This window comes from Vombatus ursinus, unplaced genomic scaffold (assembly GCF_900497805.2).
Source record: "Vombatus ursinus unplaced genomic scaffold, bare-nosed wombat genome assembly UNPS02014813.1, whole genome shotgun sequence".
Lineage (NCBI taxonomy): Eukaryota > Metazoa > Chordata > Mammalia > Diprotodontia > Vombatidae > Vombatus > Vombatus ursinus.
In genome coordinates this window covers 12,401,214-12,425,992 of record NW_020954591.1, presented here as the reverse complement: position 1 = coordinate 12,425,992, position 24,779 = coordinate 12,401,214, and the positions used below count along the sequence as shown (strand labels likewise).

General features: G+C 35.9%; 1 protein-coding gene across 2 annotated transcripts in view; it reads left to right on the top strand.

Annotated features, from left to right (window-relative positions):
- The window catches only part of PAN3 (poly(A) specific ribonuclease subunit PAN3), a 139,668-nt gene that overhangs the window by 39,228 nt on the left and 75,661 nt on the right, over window positions 1-24,779 (top strand). Inside the window, exons 5-6 of one of the 2 annotated variants that reach the window (XM_027877614.1) lie at window positions 4,159-4,320; window positions 23,881-24,031. In XM_027877614.1, coding sequence (XP_027733415.1) covers window positions 4,159-4,320; window positions 23,881-24,031 — 313 coding nt within the window. The remainder of the gene's footprint in view (window positions 1-4,158; window positions 4,321-23,880; window positions 24,032-24,779) is intronic. The other variant, XM_027877615.1, reaches the window with a different exon arrangement.

The window sequence follows — 24,779 nt, the reverse complement described above, 5'->3', positions numbered from 1 at the left end:
TATAAATTTTACAGTTTTCAAAATGGTGAAACCTGAATTAGTTATTTAATATTACTTTCTTTCTCTGCTTATAACATTATTTAATATATACACTGGAACCTTGCTGTAGTACTTATTTTGGTTATAAGATGGGTCCTTTATTATATACAGAGGGCTGGTTGGATTTGAACCTGTTGCCAGAAGTACTTTGTTTCTGCATTCTTTCATTGATAGTATGATTCCATGAAATGGACCTTGAGAAGTGCTTTATACTGTTCATTTTCATTATCTTTTATTTTAAAAATATTCTTGTTAAAATATAGCAACTGAAAAATAATGGACATTAACTGAATTTACCTAGTGTTACTCACTTTAATATAGTTCTCTGCCTAGTTATGTGCTAAGTAGGAAGAAATATGTTAACATTTCTTCATATTAGCCTGATTCTTTTATGTTTATGCAGAAAGAACATAGTATGAGAAGTAATTTTTATTTGCTAAGCTTTTAGTTGCTTAGTGATAGAGAAATTTGAGAGTTTCTTCATTTAGTTGATCTATGATCTATTAGCTGGTCTTCACATGTTAGTTTTTGGTTGGGGAATTATCTCTACTAAACTTAATTTTAGTACTAAGTTTATATTTTATCAACCTTATTGCTACTTAAGTTAGGATAATGAGTGAACTGATTGCTTTCCATTACCTTTTTAATGTCATATGATCCGAAGTTCTAATTCAGATGATCACGCATCTCAAATTAACTCTCCAGTTACCGTTCAACACACTGTTTATTAAGTATGTGCTGTATGCATGTGACTGTGCTAGGCAGCAAGGATTCAAAGGCAGCAAGGAAAAATGTCTTGCCTTCAAGGAGCTTGTATTGGGGCATGTAACTTGTAAAACAAATAAGCAGATAAATAGTCATTTGAGGAAGGAGAGGACACCAACAAGGGAAAACCAGGAAGAGTCCCATTGAAGGCGCTCCCGTGGGTGCGCCTGGGAGAAAGCTCAAGAGCCTAAGTGGCGAGAGTGCGTGGAAAGCCTTTTCAGGCATGCCTTGGTGAAGGCAGGACCTGGGAGGCCAGGTTTGGGAACAGCAAGCAGGCTAGTTTGACAGGGACATCTAATGTGTAAAAGAAGAGTCGAGTGAGGGAAGCCTGGAAATGTAGGCTGGAGCCAGGTTGTGAAGGGCTTTGAATGCCGAGCTAAGGGATTTGTATTTTATCCCAAAGACGTTAGGGAACCGCTGAAAGTTCTTGGGCAAGGGAAGGTCATAGACTTTAATTTTGAGGAGATTATTTTTTCAGCTATGTGGAAAGGGAACTGGAGATGGGAAAAACTGTAATAAGCACATAATAGGTTATTATAAGTTATTGTAATGGTCTAAAATAGGTGATCAGGGCATGAACTAAGTTTGTGGCTGTGTGAGTGAAGGGAAGGGAAAGGATATGAGATATATTGTGGAACAAGAATTGATAAGGTGTGGCATCTGATTGGATATGGTACGTAAGGGAAAGTGAAGGGCACAGGATGACTCTTGAGGTTGTGAACCTGGATTGGACAGAAAGCAAGAGATGCCCTCAACAGAAATAGGAAATTTGGAGAAGAGATTTTTTTTTAAATTTTATTTTTAGGCAGTTGGGGTTAAGGAGAAGATTTTTTTTAAGGTAAAAGATGAGTTATTTTAGGCATGTTGAATTTAAAATGCGTATGGGATATTCATTTGAGATTGAGGGCCTGTTCTAGGGTGGTGACTGTGATAAGAATGGAGAGAGGGAGCCATATGAAAGAGATACTGTGGAGGTATACGTGACAGAATTTGGCAGTTGGTTGGTCATGTGAGAATGAGCGAAGGTAAGGGCTCAAGAATGGAATGACAGAGGTTGTGAATCTTGGTGGTAGGAAGTATGGTAAGTTCTGTTGTGGTCATACTGAATATAAGATACCTATGGTATATCCAGTTTGAAATGTCTGATAGGTAGTGATTCAGGTTTAGAGCTCAGTAAAGATGGTGATAGATCTGGGAATCATCTGAATAGAGATGATAATTGAATCCCGTGGGAACTAATGAGATCACCAAGTGAGAGATTAAGTAAAAGAGAAGAGGGCTTAGAGCAGAATCTTGGGGCATATCCACAATTAATGTTCCTGGCACATAGTAAGCACTTAATAAATGCTTTATCTCTGGATATCCCACAAAGGATTGATCTATAGGAAGAGAACCAAGAGAGAACAGTGGTACAAAAATCCAGAGAGGAGAGAGTATCCAGCCTGAGAAGGTGGACAGCAATGCCAGGTACTACAGGTAGGTCAAGAAGGATGGCTAATGAGTAAAGAACAATTTAGTAATTAAGAAAGAGATCATTGTTAAGTTTGGTGAGAGCAGTTTTGGTTGAGTGATGAGTTTGGAAGCCAAATAGCAGAGGATTTAGAAAGAAGTGAAAAAATGAAGGCGAGTGATTTGTACGTGTCACTTTATACGTCTCTGGCTTTACAGTTTGTTAACAGAAAGGAAGGATGTATACTTTAAGTTCCTTGGGAGTAAGGATTGTTTTATTGTTTGAATTTGTATTTATATCCCCAGTGCCTTTCACAGTGCCTGGTGAGTAATAGGTGCTTAATAATAGCTTGTTAACTGATTCACTTTAATTTGGGATCAACATTGGTCAGTGTATAGAAATTGATTTTGGAATAAAAGAGTTTTTCAAACATCCTTCTGATGTGTACAAATTCTCTTTGTATCTTTTTTAAAACAAAGGATTTTAGGAATAATGGAATTTTTTTGAGTAGCTTCAAATTGTTTTAGAGAAATCTTTATAAAGACTTTTTTGGGATGAAATAGTATAAACTTGTTTTACATAGTGGGGAAAAAATGAACTTTGAAAGTGTATTGATTGAAAAAGTTTAAAGTCATAGAGATGAAAACACCATCTCCTCTATTATGACTGATCTTTGGGTTGTTAGTAATCTAGGTTTGATTTGTACAAAGATTGAATAGTCTGATTGCAGTTACCTCTAGGATCAAATACAGAATCCTCTATTTTGGCATTTAAAGTCTTTTACATCTTACTATGCATGGCTCCTCTTAATATGCTTTAGTCCAGCCAGACTGGCCTGTTGCTCCAACATGGCATTCCATTTCCCTTCTCAGTGCCTTTGTATAGACTTCGTCCCATGCTTGGAATGTGCTTCTTCTACACCTTCATCTCTAACAATCCCTAGTTTTCCTTCAAAGTTTGGTTTAAAAGTCACCTCCTAGATTCTTTCTGGAATCGACCCCAGCCACCTCCACACCCCCAAACTACTTGAGCCCACCCTTCATTACCTTGTATTTATTTGCTTAATACACAGTTGTTTTTGGAACATAGGCTCTTTTTTGAATGGATTGAGTGTATAAGATTAGTAAAATAGGGTTTAGACTATTTCTTTTAGATTTCCTGAAATTTTGTTTTGTTTGATTTCTTTTAGCTTACTTTTTAGGTAAATACTTTAAAATTATTAATTTCTTCATATTTTGAAATTTTGATGGTATAAGTTTTCATTCTGTTTTATTTCTTTGACTCTCCTCCCTTTAAATAAAGCTTCTGTTTGAAGTCTAATGCTGAACAGATTCAGAAGAGAGAACTGGACAGTTGGTAGAATTTAAATTTTATTTGACTTTACTCTGTTAGAATTCAATTCCTGTTAATTAGGTAGCATACTTCTTATCTAACATAAATCAATTGAAGGTATTTATTTGGGCTTTCAGGTGGGGGTTGAGGGTAAAGAGGAGAAAAAAAGATATAGTTTGGATAATTTTACAGTTTCTTTCATTAAAGCCATTTCTTCATAATGCAGTGAGAATAGGTAAGTGCCAGTGGAGAAACTTTGGTGAAGCATTTACTTTGAAATTGACTTTAAAACTTTTAGCTTAGAAACAGAATCAGTTCTCGTACTCCACATTTTTATATTATAAGATTTCACTTTAAAATATGACAGTTGTTTTTCTAAGTAATGTTACCCAAAATCTGCGTGATAGGATGATGGATTGATGTGGGAATAAGGGATGGGGAGGTAACTCCATCAGAAATGTTCAAATTATTTCCTTTTCCACCAATCCCCAGACGTCTTCTTTCTGCTAGTTAGTTTAGCTAAATCTGAGGGATGTTAGGAGTGGCCTGGTTTCTTTCCTTCTTTTTCATAGCCAAGGAAGTACCGACTGGGGATGCTGGAAGAGAGGCTAGTTCCGGTGGGATCAAAGGCACGAAAAGCAAAGAATCCTATTGGCTGCCTGGCTGACAGGTGTAAATCAGGAGTACCTATCAATATGGTTTGGTGGAACAGAGTCACAGAAAACAATCTACAGGTAAAAGTAATTTTTACTAGACAATCTTTGAAAGTTGATATCGTGGCTGCTTTTACTTTAAGAGTTTTTTTGTTGTTTAATTTTGGGGAGATTATTTGGGCCAGATTATTCACCAGGAATGTAAATTAAGTGGTCCATGCAAAAATTAGCTGATATTTTTAGTAGTTTATCTAGTTTTTCCTCCATTATGATTTCTTCCCCTTTTTTTTCTATTGGAATTTATTTAAAAATAATTGAATTATTTGTAATACACATAACCTGACAGGACACTTTAGTCTATATATATAGTCAGTTAAGCCCTGTTTAAAAAAGTCATTATAGTAAATTCTCATTTATCTAGAATTTGGTCAAAGAGCTCAAAAAATTGGATGGTGTGTGTGCGGGGGAGGGGGGTAGGCAGCACATTATCTTATAAGAAACAAATTACAAATACGCAAACTAATAGCAGGCACTTAATCCAAAAAACGTCCTCAAGTACGTATTTTAAGGTCAGTACAGATTCTGTCCACTGTCCTCTTTGTCACCTATATCTACTGCAGTATATAATGACGATTGATTGTTGTAGACTTTAATGCACTAAGCTCTGAAAGTATCTATGGATTTCTGAATAAGTGATTAAGTTCACACATTTTATTTATTCTCTGCCTTTGAAACTTGGTCATTTGTGTTTAGTGTTCTGGATAACTTAACCAAAAATATTTAATTATTAAAAACCAGAAGTACCCCTTTTCCTTTATCATTCTGGATAAATGGAAGTTTATCATTCATGGATGCAAATATATTGTATACATCCAGAGTTAATTATAACAGTTTGTAAGGTGGTAGGCTTTACTTTTACCATTAACATTAGTATTTTAAAGGAATTCCACTATATCTGATACTAGATCATTTAGCTCTCTCCAGCATTAATAATATTTTAGCAGCTAGCTTTATATAACATTGCTCAGAGCACAGGAAATAAGGAAATTCTCATTCTATCAGCATTGTAAAATTAGATTTATATACCAAATAAAATTTTGATCATGTTTCATTAAAAGACAAAATAAAACAGGAAATGAACATTCAACTAAATACTTGAATTATTTTGATGTCTGTCAAATCTTGTTGGCAATAAAAATACTTCTTACAGAATTTCTTTGGTTTTTCAGTGTGTTCAGGGGAGAGAATTGACAAAAATTAAATGATTATATGTTATAAAGAGAGGCATTTCTTAAAATTAAAAATACTTCCTTTTCAATTTATTCTTGTGACATATCAATTAAGGCTATCTGAATCTTGTGTCTGATAATAGTACTCCTTTCCTATAAGAACTTAAAGAATTAATTATATTGAGGCAGATCATTGGTCCATCTATCCTACTATTCTGTCTCTGAACAGTGGTAGTAGAAACTTTTGTGGGAGACACTAGTTGCTCTCCATGGTTTAAGCCCTGAAGTACTTGACAAAAATTCCTGCTAGTCTTCATTGCAGCTCTTCAAGGTAATGTGAAAATTATTCCTGTTTTAGCTACAGATATTTTAATGGTCACAGAAAAGTTAAATGACTTATCTAAAGGCTCATAACAATTCATTTGTGGAGGATTCCAAATCTCTTTACCATGAAGAACATTGATCAGTGTTTTTTTCTACCTACCTGTTAGATTTTTAATTTAAGCTGAATCTGCTTCAAATATCAATTAACTCTCATTGAGATTTGTAGAAATGTCCCCTGTGCAACTGATTTTTATTCCTTGAATCTAAGCTGTTATGAATTTACTGGCCCCATGTCACTTAACTTTTAAAACTAGATAAAATTACATCTCTCAATTTACCTAGTCTGTTTTTGTTTTTTGTTTTTTTGTCAGCAGTTTTACCTTGTTGGGGAGTGTGTGTGTGTGTGTGTGTCCTTCACATTTATGTATTTGGAGTGTGTTAATGCTACAAATCAAAACCTAAAAATCATAGCAGCTTTTTATTTTGTTTAAAAGTATGGGTTGTTAGAGGGAGGCAAAACATGTTTTTTGTTTGTTTTTTTGAAATAATGAAAAAAGCCTGTAGTGTCTTGCTCATGTGAATGGGTTGAGTGGTGGAATGGAAGAATCAGTATACTTAGCTCAGTTATTGTTATTGAGGTGGCACAATGGATATAGAGCACTGGACTTGGAGTTAGGAATATTTGAATTCAAATCCTGCCTCAGATGTTTGCTTAGGAGGTATAAGACCCTGGGAAAGTCACTTAACCTTTGCCTACGTTTCCTCATCTATAAAATGAGAGTAATAATATCAGCCAGAGTTGTGTGAATCAAATGAAATAACATGTAAAACACTTGGCAAATCTAAAGTGCTCTATAAATCTTTTTCTGTCATCATGGATCATTGTTATATAACATGTAAAACACTTTGCAAACTTAAAGTGCTTTATAAATCTTTTTCTGTCATCATGATTGTTGTTGTTGCCGTCGTCATCATCATCATCATCATCATCATCATCAATCTTCAAATAGCTGTCTAGTTAGTAGATGAGCTAGCCTTCTTGACCCCCATTTCCTTCTTCTTGTTGTTGTTTTCCCCTAATTGACTTTTGGTTGTTTTGTTGCTGAAAGAGATGTTAAAGAGAACAGATTAAAATTGATATTATTTTTTCACTATTGATTGTATTATTTTGTCATTCTACTACCTTGACCTGTTCGTAAATTTCTGCATTTAGAATAATAAATTTGCTTATTTGTCTTGAGTTTTGCCTAAAAATAAAGTGGTGGAATGGCTATGAGAAATCTTCTAGTGGTAACTTTGCATTTAGAATGGTCTATTAAAATGGCAGTATAACTGAAGTTTCCAGGGTAGGATTATGCTACTGTATCACGTTTACTGGAACTTCTATATGAAACCTCCATATGGTATTAACGTTCATGGTGGCAAATATGAGGTTTTATTTCTACATAATATTTTTATTTGTGTTTAGTTTTGAAAATAACTTGGATTTTCCTACCTGTATCACAGTACAAAGAGCTAATGCTAGCTAATGCACCACAACAGGGAAGAACAATTTTAAAATTCATGAATTACATTTTAGTTCTCAGGCTAGCTCTTAAGAGTTTCCACTTGGGTATATGGGACTCAACAAATAAAAATTCACTTGAATTATGTCTAAATTTCACAAGCCTCACATTTTATATTCCATAACCAGATGAGTCATTAGTAAAGAACTTTTTCCTTTTAGCTACACTTACTAGGTGAGCATGATGTACTAAAGGACCATATGCAGAAATTTTCCCATTCAAAAATAGATGTGCTAATCTAAGAACATTCTCAGATGGGTTTTGGTCAAAGACATTGTTATGGACTAATTCTTTTCTTTTGTTTAACTTGGCACAAAAGTAATGTAAAACAAGTCTTTGTTCCCTGATGCCTACTAGCACATTCATGTCTCCCTCATCCTTAAAAAAACTCTCACTTGATTCAGTCTATCATCTTATATCTCTCCTTTCCTTCTCAGCCAAAGTCCCTGAAAAGTGTGATCTGTACTCCATACTTCCACTTTCTTTTCTCTCACTGTCTTCAAAAACTCCTGACCCCTTTATTCAAGTGAAACTGCCCTCTCCAAAATTGCCAACAAGCTCTTAATTGCCAAATCTGAGGGTTTTTTCTCTGCCTTCATCCTTCTTGATTTCTGCAGCATTCTCAGCCTTTCTCTGGATCCTCTTTTCTCACTACATTTTTGTGACACTGTTCCCTTCCAATTTTCTACTGACTGCTCCTTCTTTGTCTCCTTTGTTGATTTTTCATCCTATTATGTTTACTACTTTCGAGTGTCTTTCAAATATCTGTCCTGTCCCTTCTTGCTCTGTACTTAGGGATCTCGTCAGCTTCCCTGGGTTTAGTTATCATCTCTTTGCAGATGATTCTCAGTCTGTATATCCAACACTACTTCTCCTGAGCTCCAGTCCCATGTCACCAACAGACTTCTGGATAACTCAAATTGAAGATCCTGTAGGCATTTCAAAATTCAGCATGTCTGAAAGAGAACTCATATCTTTCTCCCCACACGCTCCCCTCTTCCCATCTTTCCTGTTACTGTTGAGGGCATTACCATCTGCCTGTTGCCCAATCTCAGTTTACCTCCATAATCACATTCATCCAACATGTACGTTATCTTGCCAAATCTTGTCATTTCTATCTTCACTATTTCTCCTCTTTCTAGTTACTCAGTCACCAGTTTAGATTCTCATCACTTTCCTTCTAGGTTGTTCCAATAGCTTTCCAACCAGTCTCCCTGCCTCAAATTATTTCTCCCCTCTAACTCAGCCTCCACTCAGCCGCCAAAAGAATTTTACTTCTTCTGTTTTTTACATCTTCATGGTTATTTCCCTTCCCCTTATCAGAGATCCATCCCAAATTACAGATAGCATTTTTTAAAGACAGAAAAGAAAGAAAAAAAAGAAGAAAAAATCAGCACAATACATTGAAAAAGTCCAAAAACATGTGCCATATATTGTGGACCACCACAAAGAGGTTTTCATTCAAGTCATGCTTGATCTTTGTAATTTTATTACATTCACTTTTGATTTTTTTGTGTGTAGTTATTCTTTCTGTTTACACTGTTGCAGTTATTGTGTATGTTATTTTCTTGGCTCTGATTACTTCCCTATGAGGAATTCATGTGGACTTTTTTCATTGGCTATATTCATCACGTGCATCATTTCTTATATGGTGATATTTCATTACATTCATGTGCCATAATTTGTTTAGCCATTCACCAGTTGATGGGCATCTACTTTGTTTCCAATTTTTTGCTATTGCAAAAAGTTCTAATAACTATTTTGGTGTATATGAGGATTTTCTTATCAATGACTTCCTTGGGGAATAAGCCCAGTAATGAAGTCTCTGATTCAAAGGATATGGCCATTTTGTTTTAGTCACTTTATTTGCATGATTTGCAAATTGCTTTCCAAAATGGTTGTACCATTTAACAGCTCCACCAATACCTATCATTCTGCAACCTGTCTTATATTGAGTATTGCCATTTTTTGGTTATCTTTGGTGTGAGGTGAAAGCTCACGCTTGTTTTGATTTGCTTTTCTCATTACTAATGAATGATTTGGAGCATTTTCATGTGATTGTGAATACTTTGCAATTCTTTTGAGAACTATTTGTTCATATTCTTTGACCGTTTATTTGGGAATGACTGTTAGTCTTATATATGTTTATTAATTTTTTACATCTCTTGTCTGTCAAACACTTATCAGTGACAATTTGATACAAAGATTTTTTTTTTCCCCATTTCACAACTTCCCTTAGACAAATGTTGCCTGTGCAGAAGCTTTTCAGTTATCTATTTTATCCTTTGGAATTACCATTTATCTTTTGGGTTTTTTTTTAAATATTTTTTTAACCTATAACTGTGAGAAGTATATGATCTGCTTTTCTTCTAATTTCTTTTATAGTATGATCTTTAATATTAATGTTATGTAGCCATTTAGAAGGTATTGTGTTGTATGGTATAAGCTGTTGGTCTAAGGCTAGTTTCTCCCAGACTGCTTTCCAGTTTTCCCAGCAGCTTTCAACCAGATAAGGGGTTTTTTCATAGGTAATTTATGTTTTTCATTTTATCTTGCATCATGTTACTGAGTTCTATTGTTTCTGATTTTAACCAAGGGAATTTTTCTAAGGTATAGGTTTGAGCATTTCACTGCCCTCCTCCTTGAGCTTCAAGGTGGCTGTCTTTTACCTTATTACCTTAGGAGGAGGCCACTAGGTGGCGCCATAGTGCACAGAGCACTGGGCCTGGCAGACTTGAGTTAAAATTCAGCCTCAGACTCTTATTACTTGTGTAATCCTGGGCAAGTTAGTCTCTGTCTCAGTTTCCTCAGCTGTAAAATGGGGATAATAATAGCACCTATCTCACAGGGTTGTTGGGAGCATCAAATAAGATAATATTTTAAAATATTAGCACAAGTGCCTGACATATAAAAGGTGCTCAGTAAATGCTTTTCTCTTCCCCCTTTCCCTTTGTCCCTTGCCATCCAGGATCAGATATAAGCTTTGCTTGTCATTTAATATTTTCATAACATGGCTCCTTCCTGCCTTTTAATTTTCTCCTGTATACATCATCCAGTAACACTGGTCTTCCTGTAGTTCCTTGAACTCTACACTTCATCTTCCATCACCATGTCTTTACATTAGCTCTAAGAAGGTCCTCTCCCTTACCCCCATTCTCCTGGAAATGCTCTGTACTCTCACCCCTATTAGCTTACCTAATTCTTTCAGGACTCAACTCAAATCCTAGGCCTTTCTTGATTTCCCCCAGCTGCTACCTTCTCCAAGCACCTTCTTTTTACTCTGTATTCAATTCATTAAATATTTATTAAGTGCCTGCTATGTGCCAGGCATTGTGCTAAATGCTGGGGATAACAGTTAGGAAACAGAAAGTCCCTGAGCTCAAGGAGCTTGAAATCTAATGGAAGCTTGAAAGGGTCAGGGGTGGGGCCACCATGACTGGGGCATCTTGTTCTGTGGAATTCAGGCCAACCAGAGCTGCAAGATGGAAGTTGGAGAGTGAACTGCAAAGTTCAGATTCATCTCATAGTCTATAAAAGAAAGTTTTGGGAGGAGTTTAGTGCTTTACCTTCCAGCCCTCCAATCAGAGGGAAGAGGAGGCTAAGGGAGTTGGCAAGGTGTTGAGTTAAAGACTTAACAGCATGGTGAAAAGATGTCATTCTGGAAGGGGCATCCTGTTCTAGTGGAGTTGAGATCAAGCAGAGCTGCAGATGGACAATGCAGTGTGAACTGTATATACCTTATGTCTGATTAGTTGCTTTGAGGACAGGAATGGTGTTTTTTCCCTTCTTTGTATCCCCAGCACTTAGCACAATGCCTGGCACATAGTAAGTGCTTAATAAATGCCTGTTGACTTGACTTGCTCAAAGTATATTGGTTTTTAATGGCCTATAGTTATCAGAACTTTCAGGGTCCATGTGACTATTTTGAGATAAGTATACATATTGTGAATGGGCAGGTTTATGAATATCCACTTTAATATATGCTAAAGTTCACTAGTATTGAACATTTCAATACCAGGTCCATAAATTTGTGTGTAATTTTGCATTCTTTGGCAGTTCTCTTGGACATTTTGTATTGAGTTCCTAGGTCATTCTTAATTGATCATAAGCTTTACTGTGGAGTTTAGAACCTATTTGGATCACCAAAGATGAATGATTCTTATATTAATATAATAGTTATAGTTCATAATGAGCTCTTGCTCTAGTTTTGAAATGTTTAATTAAAAAACAGCTGCAAATGTTAATATCCCTTCAAGATTCAACTATTGTGCTAATATTGAACCAAGTAAATTTATTTTCTCCTTTCTTTGGATCTTTTGCTTAGATTACTAGTTGTTGACTCCTGTGCTTTCAGTCTTGCTTACTTGTAGTTTTGCATTTAGATTCAGGTGGCATAGTATTCTTTTTAGGAGATATATTATTGTAGATTTTTTTTTAATTGGAATTAATTTTCAGAATATTGTACATTTGGACTTGAGAATCACATCAGAAATGCTACTTGATCTGATATGAGGTAGTGGCATTGTGACTTCATCATTGTTTTCACCCAAAAGGAAACATCAGTTATAATTCACTGGGGAGGGGATGGAGGGAAAAATACTGACTTTCTTTTTGGTAGGTGTTTATTTTCATCTGCTATAATTTTTACTTTAGTTTGATGTGAGATTGTCTGAGATACTGGCATCTCAGGCTAGTTTGGGAAGATCATAAGGTTTAATCTAAACATTTAATTGCTCATTGAAGTTTAATCATGGTTCAGGTAACTCCCAGTCTGTAGGAACCTCAAGGAATAGGATGTTTTTAGAAACTATTTGTCATGGGCAAGAACTGGTAAGGGGAGGTCCCTTTATATCAACTTGTCCATTCAGGGGTCCTTTGAACTTCGAGTCTCCAGCTTGTTTAGAGTCTTCTGAGGTGAGGTTGTGGAATTGCTTGTCCAGTGTTACCAATCACAGGGTCAAAAGTCTAGCCTTAAAAGGGATTTTAGGAACTTCTAACTCCCTCATTTCGTAGGTAACTTAACCTAAATTCCAGGTTAAGTGACTTGCCCCCAGTCCCACAAGTAGTAATCAGAGGTGTGATTTGAATCCAGTCTCTCTGGCTCTTGATTGTGGAGCTTTTCATAGTTGAATGACTGCCAAGCTGTAAGCTTCTAGACTACCAAATTGTATGCTTCTAGATATATGTATAGATATATACATAAGATCCTGTACTCAACCTCTCTAGGTCTATTGCAGTGATTTACAGAATGCCTTGGAGATAGGTGATGAATAAATATTTGTTGAATAAAATGACCTTGAACTTTTACTTATCTGGCCAACTTGGAAATTACATATTATACCACCTTTTACTGCACTATTTAAAAATTTTCATTCAGTTAGGCCTCTTGATCCAAGTTGCAAATTAAGCAAACTGCATGCAGTTTGCTATAGGTCATGAATGTTGGTGAAAATAAAATGCTAACATCAATGTGAGTTGAGTTTTGTGATTGGATAATATATATGGCACTATATGGCTTCACATCTTTGTTAACAGGTATGTTGTCTTCAGAAAGATCCCTGACCATTTTAAGAGGGAGGCATTCATATTAAATAATGGAGTTTAGCATTTGATAAAATTCAGAATGTTGGATATATGAATTGAAGTTATTGAATGAATATGTGGCAGGTGTAGATGAAATGTTTGTATTAGTATTATTGTACATTTAGAGATAATTCTTGATCTGCTGACTTGTATTTACTAACTAGCAGATAAAGTTCTTTATTTGTTTTAGCATTAAGGATATTTTCAGAGGAACAAAGAAAAATTGCAGTTGCTGTCAAATGAACCCAGTTTCACATTACTGTCTCCCAACATCTCTTCTTGGACCAGAAATTGACTAGGACAAGAACTTAAGTCTCTTTTTCTGTAACCTTGGTCAAGTAATCCACCCTCTCTGTTCCTCCATTTCTTCATGTGTAAAATAGGAATGGTGATACTTGCTGTGTATACCTTGTGTTAAGAGGAGAAGGCTTGGAAAGCTGTCAAGTACTGTAGAAAAATGAGTTGTTGCTGCTATTGGAATGTGGATTGGATAAAGTGGGAGAAAGAGTGGAATACATGCTTTGAGCACTGTGCAAAAGAGTAAATTGGGAAAAAAGGAAATAAAGGAGCAAGGCCAAAATATTAAATGTTATCTTTTATCTATCAGTTTATCAAAAAGCATTTATTAGACATTACTATGTGTGTTGAATATACACAGTGAAACTATTTGTATATAAATGTAGGTGTGTACTACATCTCTAGCTGCTTTTTTTTTTTTAAGTACTTGGTAACCTTAAGAAGGAGGCATTAGTAGTTGGGGTCATCCAGAAAGGTCTTATGTAAGAATTGGAGCCTGAACTTAGCTTTGAAAGAAACTCAGCCTTTAAAGGAGCAGAAATAAACCAGTGGGAAGACTTTCCAGGTTTTGGGGACAGCGTGGATATGAGAGATGAAATGCTGTGTTTGGAGTAATTTGTAATAAATCTGAAAAAGCAGGTTTGGGCCAGATTGTAGAGGGCTTTCACTGCCAGATAGTGGCATATATACATACAGAGGTAACAGGGAGCCTCTGGATTCTTTTGAGTAAGGGAGAAACACGATTAACCTTTGTCTTAGGAAAATCCCTTTCCCAGCCATGTAGAAGATGGATTGAAGAGGTAAGAGATTTGAGGCAGGCAAACCCATCAGACTATTGCAATAGTTTGGGCAAAAGGTGGTGGATGACCTCAGATTATTACTTAGTCCTTTATTTTGGATCAACTACCAGACCACCTGGAAGATACTTTCATGGTTGTTTGACTGTTTGCGTTATGAGATCCTGATAACATTGGGCAGAACAGTTTTAGTGATAAGATCTGAAGCCAGATTGCAAGGGGTTGAGAAGTGAGTGAGGAAGTGAAGTCAGTGGGTACAGACAACTCTTCTCAGATGTCTGTCATGAGGACAGGAAAGTTTAGGGTAGATAGATCAGTTTACTATATTTAATTCTCCCCTGCTTCTGCTGTCCTCAATCTAGAGTTGAGATAGATTTGACTTTGTGGTAATTTTTATTCAGTGTTCTTAAGCAATGACTAATTAGCTTTTAACACCAAAGGGAACAAATAACATCTTTGTCCCCATTCCAAGTTTATTTATATTTACTTTGATCCATTTTGACTGGTAACCTTACCCAGGTACTAGCACCGTTTATCATTATTGTTGTTGTTGGTGATTTTGGGTTAGCTGTTAAAGACAACTTGGAAGATAGCTGTCTCACCGTCCTTGGACTACACTGTTGGGACCACTGCAGTAAGCTTGCATTTGACTTATTTCTTTCTTGAGTGGTAGTATTTTTATTTTTATTTTTTGAAATTTTAAAGTTCTTTATTTTTAACTTGAATCATTGCACAAAGAGGAAACTTTAAACCTTCTTACCTTGTAGTTCTTGCTAGATGATGAGTAGCTCAGCCCTGAAAGGAATAGTGAACAAAAGAGCTAATAGCAAAGTTGGATTCCATGTCGTTCTTTCACACAGATTTGTGAAAACTTAAATTATCTAGTTGTAAAGTGATCCTAGCTTTGAGTGGTATTTCTGTGTCTCCTTGCCTCCCCCTCCCCACCAACCTTTTAAACTATACTTGGAAACTTCAAATTAGAATTAGAACAGACAGATTTGTAGGTGGATATGAATCTTTCCTTATGGCTGCATGGAAGATTGTTAGAAGTATGATATACTATTAGAGGTTGGTTTATGTTATAGATTGTCAGGATTTAAATAGTAATATAAAATACATTGAAATTTATAAATGAACTTTTATCTGAACAAACTTAAATTTTCTTTGTATTTGTCTTATTTCCAATAATAGTTATCAGAAAGTCTTAACCTAATGCCCACTTTTTTTACATTAGTATTCTTCTACTCATGATATATGAACATAAATCATAGAACACCACTATAATGTTGGTTGGAAGAATTAATTTTGGTCACACAAAAAGCTATGGAGAGGCACTTGGTAGTTCTGTATCGGTTACCACATATTGTCAATGAAGAACTGCAGTGGAAAAAATAGCATAGTGGATGCCACTAGATAGTTATGTGATCAAGGAAAAGATGGACTAATAGCACAAGAGTGAAATGACAGCTGATCAATAGTGTTCTACTGCTACCTGTGCAGTGCAAAGAGGCCTAGATCAGGGCAGCAAACTATAGCCTGTGGGCCAGATCCAGCCCATGAGCTAAGAATAGTTTTTACGTTTTTAAAATAAAGTTTTATTGGCTTTGACAGTAAGAGTCATTCTTATCTCATAGGCCATACAAAGACCTATGGTGGGCTGGATTTGACCCTTGAGCCATAGTTTGCTGACCTGATCCAGAGGAAGAGCCATAGCACATTAGGTTCATCCTTTATAAAATATTTACAAGAGAATGTTGGCAAGAATCTCCCAGGTTGGAAAGGTATGTCTGGGCTGTGATCTGTATCATTGGAGGGAGGAGTAGCCACATGGATTGTCATAGATCCATGTACAATGTGGTGTGAACTACTTTAGATGAGCAGTAATTTTCATTTTGTGATAGCTCTGGTCATACTTACATGCCTTTCTTGATACCAGGCTGACACAAATGAAACTGGATTGAGTTGGTTTTTCCACCTTTAGTTAGTTTTCTGTTAGTTGAATGTTGGATTTTTTTGTATGCTGTACACATTTCATTGTTCTTTGTTGTGTTTTAAATTCTTTGTTTTTCAGTGTGGATATTATTCCAAGGAAGTGTGGGAAAACTTTTCAATTACTATTAGAGATACTGAAGTGATTGTTGCTGTGGGGGAAGTCAAGTGTTTATCGGTTTTATTTATCATTTAAGCCTACAGGGTTACACAGCTAGGAAGTGTCAAAGTGTCTGGTCTGAGGCTGGATTTGAATTCAGGTCCTCCTGACTCCAGGGCTGGTGCTCTATCCCCTGTGCCACCTAGCTGCTGCTTGCTCATCATTTCTTATAGCACAGTAGTATTCCATTACATTCATATGTCATAACTTGTTCAGCCATTCCCCAGTGGATGGGCATCCCCTCAATTTCCAATTCTTTGCCACCGCAGAAAGAGTTGCTATAAATATATTTGTACATGTGGGTCCTTTTCCCATTTTTATGATCTTTTTGGGATATAGCCCTAGAAGTACTATTGCTGGGTCAAAGGGTGTGGACATTTTTATAGCCCTTTGGGTATGGTTCCAAATTGCTCTCCAAAATGGTTGGATCAATTCACAACTCCATCAGCAATGTATTAATATTCCAATTTTCCCACATCTTCTCCAACATTTATCATTTTCCTGTTTTGTAATATTAGCCAACCTGATAGGTGTGATGTGGTACCTCAGAGTTGTTTTGATTTGCATTTCTCTAATCAATCATGATTTAGAGCATTTTTTCATATTACTATAGATAGGTTTAAATTGCTTGTTTATACCCTTTGACCATTTATCAATTGGTGAATGACTTGTATTCTTATAAATTTGACTCGGTTCTCTATATATTTTAGAATTGAGGCCCTTATCAGACACATTGGTTGAAAAAATTCTTTCTCAGTTTTCTGGGAAGCCAGAGATTCTAAAAAGAGTAGCTGAGAAGGGAACGAATTCTAGACGCAGAGAACAGATAGTGCAAAGACAGAGATTGAAGTGTTGTGAGTGTAGAACAGCACATAGGCTAGGCCAGTATGGTTGGATCCGTAGAAGCAGTAGAGAGCCACTAGAGTTTGAGTAGGGGTGGGATTGCATGATCAGACCTGCACCTTAGGAAAACCACTTTGGCAGCTGTTTGGAGAAGGGATTGGAATGCAGAGAGACTTGAAGGAGGGAGACCAAATAAGATGCTATCACAACAGTACAGATGAGAGAAAATGAGGGCCTGAACTAGAGTGGTGGCTCTGGGAGGGATGTATGCAAGAGATGTTGTGGAGATAGAAATTACAAGATCTCAGGAGACTGAGAAGAGAAGTAGGAGAAAATAGTGTCATGAAAATCCAGAGAGGGAAACTAAGGCATACTCAAGATGACAGAGTAGCAGAAAGAATTACAGCCCCCAGCACATTCGCTCCATAAAGCTTTAGAAAATATAGTAGACCAAATTCTGATCAGCAAAGCCAAGAAAAGGTCACAGTCATTTTTTTTTTTTTTAGTCCAGTGCATCTTAAGAGATACAGATAGAGAGGTCTGCAAACACTAGGCTTTGGGTCTGGCTAGGAAAAAACTGTGTACAGAGCATTCTATGGCTCATAGACCAAACTGGGCATCAAGACAGGAAGAGAACCCAGGGGATTTCTGACGTAGATACAAGAATAGGTACCATCTGGTTGCTGAGTTGCCCACTGTTTTCAGATCCCAGGCTAAGGGTGGGCTAAGGAGGAGGTGATTGCTCTTAGAGCTGGTGGAGAGGAGCAGTTGTTACCCAAAGTCCTCTGCCCTAGCTGTGTACTGAGCAAAGAGCAAGTTCAGTAACACACAGTGATTGTGTGGCTCGTATCCCAGGAACAGAGTAGTGACTCAGTTCTAGCCTCCAGCCCAGGCTGAAGCAACCAGGGCAGGAATTACAGATCAAAGGGGAGTTCACTCACTTTGAACTCATAGAGCTTCTCAGTGACCGTGTCCACTAGTCTACTGAAACTTTCAACCAGGGACAAGCTGACAGACCCAAACCTGAGTCAGGTACTTGCAGAGCTCAGACCACAAGGGCAGTGATCAGACTTTTCCCTGTATCAGGTCACTTTGGAGTACTGAAAGCTTGCAGGTCCCCAGTCTGAGCTGTGAAAGCACCAGGACAGAAGATGACATGTGGCTAACCTCAGTATTCCCTCCAAAAGTATGCAGAGCCCAATTCTAACATCAAGTCCAAAGTCAAGAAGTATCATGTAAGAATGAGCAAACAAGAAAAGAATCCCATCATAAAGAGCTATCATGATAACAGGGCAGCTCAAGACACTAACCCAGGAGAAGAGAATGGCTTGAAAACTTTTCCGAGCAAAACCAGAAAGAAAAAATGCTTCTTCAACACAAGTCCAATCAGAATTCCTTGAAGAGATAAAGCAAGATTTTAAAAAACACGCAAACATGATTTTTTAAAAAAAGTGAGAGTTGTAGAAGAAACATGAAGAGCGAAACAGCTTGGAACAAGAGATACAAAACCTTACTCAAGAAAATAACTCCCTGATGGCTAGTGAAAGGCACAGGGATAGATGAAGTATTTTGCATGAGGAACAAAGAGAAAGCAAGTCTGACTCAATCATAGGTGGTAGCAGAGGGAGAAATATTTAATGAGATTTGAAAAATATATTGGGAAAAGGTTTTGAAGAGCTTTAAGAGCTAAACAGTTTAAATTTGATCCTAGAGACAACAGGGAACTGAAATTGAATAAGAGAGTGACATTCAGATCACTTTGCAGCATTGTGTAGGACTGGAATTGTGGGAGACTTAGGCAAGGAGAAAAAATTAGGAGGCTGGTGCTTTAATCTAGGGGAGAGATGATAAGGACCTGCACTGTTTAAGAATAATAGTGATTCACATTCTTTGTAGTACTACTCTATAAAATGAAATGTTTAATAAGAAAATTCATCTTGCTTTTTACCTTTCTCAGAAAAGGAGGTGACTCTATTCCTTCCAAGGATAACCCTTTCGTCTATAACCTTGATCCTGTTTCCTCCATCATCTTCCAGAACATCTCTCCAGTGATCGATCTCCTTTAATGCATTTTCAGTTATTCTTCTACTATTTCTCATGTGTTTAGAAAAAATGAAGGGAAAGCTTTCTTATGACCTAATTTCTCCCCAAATTTCTTATATATTAAGGAGAAGTCATGTACAACTGACTGATGCTATGTCGTACACCTGTAGTCTTGACTTCCGTCCCCACCATTCTAGTGAACCTTCTCTCAAAGGTCAATAGTGACTCCCAGATTTGTGTATCCAAACCTAATGTCTTATAAACTGAGGTCCTACATTTGATCATTTCTTTTTACATGCTATCACCCTCACTACCTCAGAACTTCACTGTATTTGTTAAAAGCACTATCATTTTACTTTCCATTCATAACTTTTGAGTTATCCATGACATTTCCCTCCCTTTCACCCTCATAACCAGTCACTTGCCAAGCATTGTTAATTTCCTTTCTGTCTTCCTAAGATCTTTCTTCTATTTCCTTCTCTCTAATTGTATAGCCACTACTGTAGTTTGGGCCCTCGTTATCCTTTACGGGACAATTAGCCTCTTAATATGTCTTTCTGCTTCCAGGCTCTCTCCTCTTATCCATGTTCCACAAAACTGCCAAAATAATCTTTCATGCTATATGTCCAGCTGTGAAACTCCCTTGATAAAGACTTTTAGGACCTCCTTATTGATAAATAAATGCAGATATTTAATCCTGGCATTTTAGGCTCTGCTTAAACTTATTGCACTCTGTCTTTTCAGACTTAATTTGTATTACTTTCTTTCACACACTTTGTTTCATATGTTCTATAAAGTTGCTATCATTCTTCCCCACCTCCACTCCCCCCCCTTTTCAGGTATTCAGAGAAGTTATTTCCCATGGCTGGGTTGAAGGTCTTTCTTCGTCTTTATCTAAGGCCCTCGGATTCTCTTCTCACACTTTGTACTTGGCCCTCTGCACTTTCATTTGGTGATCTCATCAGTTTCTACAGAGCAGTTTCTGTATAGATGACAACTAAATTTGTGTATCTAACCTTAATCTCTCTTCTGACATTTAGTCACCAAATTTTTGTGACTTAGATAGTTATTAAGCACCTACTATTTCCCAGGCCCTGTTTTAAGCACCGGTAATTCAAAGAAGGGTGAAAGACAGTCTCTGCTTGCCAAGAGATAGGGCCTGGTACCGCTATTGACTCACTGTACTGTGTGCTAGGCAATGGGGATATGAGTAAAGACAAAAAAAAAAAACTTTGTCCTCATGGAAATTACATTCTAGTGAAGGAGATGATATGTAAATAAGTACATACAAGATATTTACCGAGGAGGTTGAAGGTAATTTCAGAGGGGAAGACGTTAGCAGCATCAGCTGTCTGCCCTGCAGTCATCTCCAACTCAGTGTGTCCAAAATGAAATTCATTATTCTATTCCTCTTCTTTCCCCTCCAAAAAAGGAAAAATTTACTCTTCTAAACTTTCCTATTTATGTTGAGAGTACAGCTGTTTTTCAAGTCAAGAGTTGTACTTGGCTCTTCACTTTACCCCATGACTCTCTCTCCCTAATTCCAGTCTTTTCATTCTTGTCAGTTCTAGGCTACACAATGCTTCCCATGTCTGTCACCTTATCTCAATCTAATCCAATCCAATGAGCATTTTAAGTGTCTGTTATGTACAAATTTCTGTCCTTGATGCTGTGTATATAAATACAAAACATAAAACAACCCTTAATCTAATGTAGTTTGCATTCTACTTTCTACTCTCATAACCACCACTGTAATTCAAGTCCTTAAATTTTGTCACTTGGACTTTTGCCATATAATTGGGTCACTTGCTTCCAATGCTTTTTCCCTATAGTTGCCAAAACAATCTATATCACTGACTCTATCGCTCCCTTACTCAAGAATTTTCTGTGGTTCCCTGTTAATTTTAGCATTCAAACAAAGAAAATTACTCATTTTGGTGTTTAAAGCCCTTCACCGTCTTACTCCAGTCCACTGTTCCATGCATGTTTTCTGCATCCTCGTCAAACCGCCCTGTTCACTGTTTACTGATATTGGATATGCACGCACTGACCTCCATGCCTTGGCATGGGCTCCTTAACGCCTAGAATGTATTCCTTTTTCACTTTTGCCTCTTGGAATCCTTACCTTTCTTTAAGGCTTTTCTCAAGGGGCATCTGCCAATAGAGGCTTTTCTTCATTCTCCTTGTTAAAATAGCCTTTTCTTCCTCATTATTAAATTTACTTTTTTGTCTAAATGTATCTGGTAGAGTATAAACTTCTTGAGCACAGGGACAAATTGTTGCTCATTAACTTTTACATATAGCTATTTGATAAATCTTACTGAATTTGATTATACATTGTGGGCTTTTAGTAAATATCATATTAAACAGCCTTGGAAGTCCTGCAGAGTTTTTAGAATTAATTTTTTCCCGATTTGAATTTGGTAGGAATGGATTTCACAATTCCTTTTCCCAATGTAATCTCAAGGAATACACCAAGCCAGATTATTCTCACTTTTGCAAAGACAGAGATTATATATTTTTTGTTCAGTACAATTGCAGTGTAAAAATAAAAAAAAAAATGATAGTATCTGTTTCACAGGAAAGAGATTACATGTATACAAAGCCATGAATAAATTCTATCAACTTGTAGAACTAAGAGGCAGTGTAGTATAATGGAAGCAGTGAGTACTGAATATGAAGTTAGCACATCTGAGTTTGAATATTAACTTAGGCATTAGTTCTGTGACCAAATGGAAATCACTTAGCTTTTTCTGAGCCTTAATTTCTCCTCATCTATGAAGTGGGACTAATACTACTTGCGCTGCTATCTTCATAGGCCTATTGTAGAAAAAGTGCAAAGAAAGTAAGTCTTGGAGTGATTCTATTGATGTGAATTTATTCTTGCTGCTCTCAGGGTTAAGTTGTCCATAATCTTTCTTCTTTTCTAGTATCCTCCTTCCCCCAAATGATTGATCTATACCATTTTAATGTAAGATTTGATTCTCGTTGTTTGGAGTGCTTTCCCCAGGTTAGAATGTCATAACTCCTTGCATTGTCTTATGTATCCCAATTTCACTATGAAGTTCTTGTAGGTCTTGTTTGTAGTTTCTTTTCCTGATTGTTGAGTAATTCTACATCATCAAGTACTCTGGCTTAAACTGTACTCTAGAGACTTATGGTATGTATTTTCTCTTACAAGAAAATGCTATCCTACACATTACTGTCTTTACTAAGTAATTTCTCTTGACCTAGTACTGTCTGAAATTCCTATGTGACGAATGGGGTGGAAATTGTCCTTAATTAAGTGTAGTATTTTTTTGTGTAGAGAATGAGTTCTTTGAAAATGGTTTGTAGTAGGATATAAGTTGTCTGTTTTACACAAGTTATTTGGCTTTCCCTCCCCCCTCCAGTTATACATGACTTTTAACTCAAGAAATATAATCAGCTTCAACGTGGACTATCAAACTAGGTCCAGTTGTTGGACCTTTTTTCCATGTATCTCTTTTTTAAATCTAAACAACATATAATTTAACATTAGGAGAGTTTGTCTCATAGTTCTGTCTTCTTAATTTACCATGTGCTTTCTTTGTATTTAATATGACAAGTTTTTGTTGGTGTATTTCTTATTAATTCTTTAGTTATACTGTCTTACCTTCCTTGCAATAAATATTTTTTATATTCTCATTTTTAAAAATTCCTTAAGTTTTAAAATAATTTAATTCATCACTTAATGGTTACTCTCATGATTTACTTTACCTAGTTAATCTGCCTCACAAACTATATGCCACATTTTTCTGGTCACATTATGCCTTTGTTAAAGTTAATTTTTGTTGAGTATCTGTTAAAATGAATCATTTAACATTTATGTTATTCTGGATTTTATGGCATTCAATTTTGAATGAATTTGAATTTTTAAATATGTATTAAGCAAGTATTATGAATGACACTTCTTATCAATTGAAAAAAGATTTATTTAGTCCAAGATCTTCTGATGAACTGTGCAGATTGAATAAACATTTCATGCCTAATAGGTAGTTAGAATTTAAAATGTGTGTCTTAAAATAGAAGAAGGTAAAAGGATATACATTTGTCTCAATGTGGGCAAAAGATTCATATAGCTTGACTATTTAGCATCTTTTAAAATTTTTCTTACTTCTACATATGTAATTTTATTTTACTTAAGGCCAGCTGGTATTTATTAATTCTATAAATAGTTATAGTACTTTATATTTATTGAATCTTATATTAAAGGGATACTAAATATTATAATTTGCATTTTTGGTAAAGGACTGTTTTCAGTTTGCTTTTCCTTTATCTGGGGTCATCACTCATTTCATGTGCTTGGTTTTAAAATATTCTTTGATCTTCATTGTGTGCATAATATGTCACCATAATCTTTTGGTAAAGTTTTACTGTAAGGAAGAGAGAAAGTTATCCTCTACTAGTATATAGTAGTTTTTAATGGTATAAGCTTGAAACTTTTCAATTTTGAGATAGTTTCAACCTCTTCTCTGAAATATATTAGTAGAATTTGGTAATCCTGCTTATTTCACTGTGAAGGAAAAAAAATGTGTATTTGTCCTTGAGCCTTAAATTTTGCAATTAAAGTTATTAAAATCCTCAGATAAAATGACTAAACTTTCTCTTAATGATGAAAGCTTTGCAAGATGATTGTTTAATAGTTCGTAAAACAGGTTGTTAAAACTTCTTTACTAATGATAAGTAAAAAGTAAAACATCTGTAAAACTGTGGAATAATGCCTGTTTGTTACAGATGTTTGTGGTTAATAATCATGAAGTGTTAACTCGTTCTATTTGATTTTTAAATAGACACCAAATCCTACTGCAAGTGAGTTTATTCCTAAAGGAGGATCAACCTCCAGGCTGAGTAACCTGTCCCAGTCAAACATGTCTGCCTTCTCTCAAGCCTTGTTTTCTCACCCACCTGTGGGAAGCCCTGCTGCTGCTGGACTAGCGCCAGGTAAGCTGAGAGACTGTGTTAATTGAAAATACAAGATTTCTAAGCACTATTTATATTTTTCTACCAGAACTAACATTTTAGAAGGGCAGTGGTATATTTTTGATACTATGAATTTTGTGCTTTAGAATTGGAACTGCAGGTAAAACATACATACCAAAATTAAATTATGCAATCTAAACATTCATGTCATTTTAATGAATGAGATACCACTTAAAGCACAAAAGTAAAAATCTAAATTTTTCTAAATCTACTTGTGTCTTAGAAATGCTGTACTGTGTTTTGAAATTTCAGGTTATATTATTATGTCTAAGTGTTTAAAACTATCACAAAGTTATTTTAGCATTAAAAATTACTTTTTAATATAGTTATTTTAATAAAATATTTCTTATTTTATACTGGGTTTGAGACATAATTTTCACTCAATTTTAGTGTGAAATATTTTAAGGTTTTATTAAGAGGAAAAATTGCTAGAACGTTTAGAAAAATAGGGTATTATTTCCAAATTTCTCAAGAGGTTGATAAGATTACTATAAAAATCAATGAGTTCCTCCCTTCCCTTCCTTCCTTTCCTTCCCTTCCTTCCTCCTTTCTTTCTTTGTCTTTGTTTCAGTCTGCCTTCCTTCCTTCCTTCCTGTCTGTCTTTCTGTCTTCCTGTCTTTCTTTCTGCCTTCCTTCCTTCCTTTCTTTCTTTGTCTTTCTGTCTTCCTTCCTTCCTTCCTTCCTTCCTTCCTTCCTTCCTTCCTTCCTT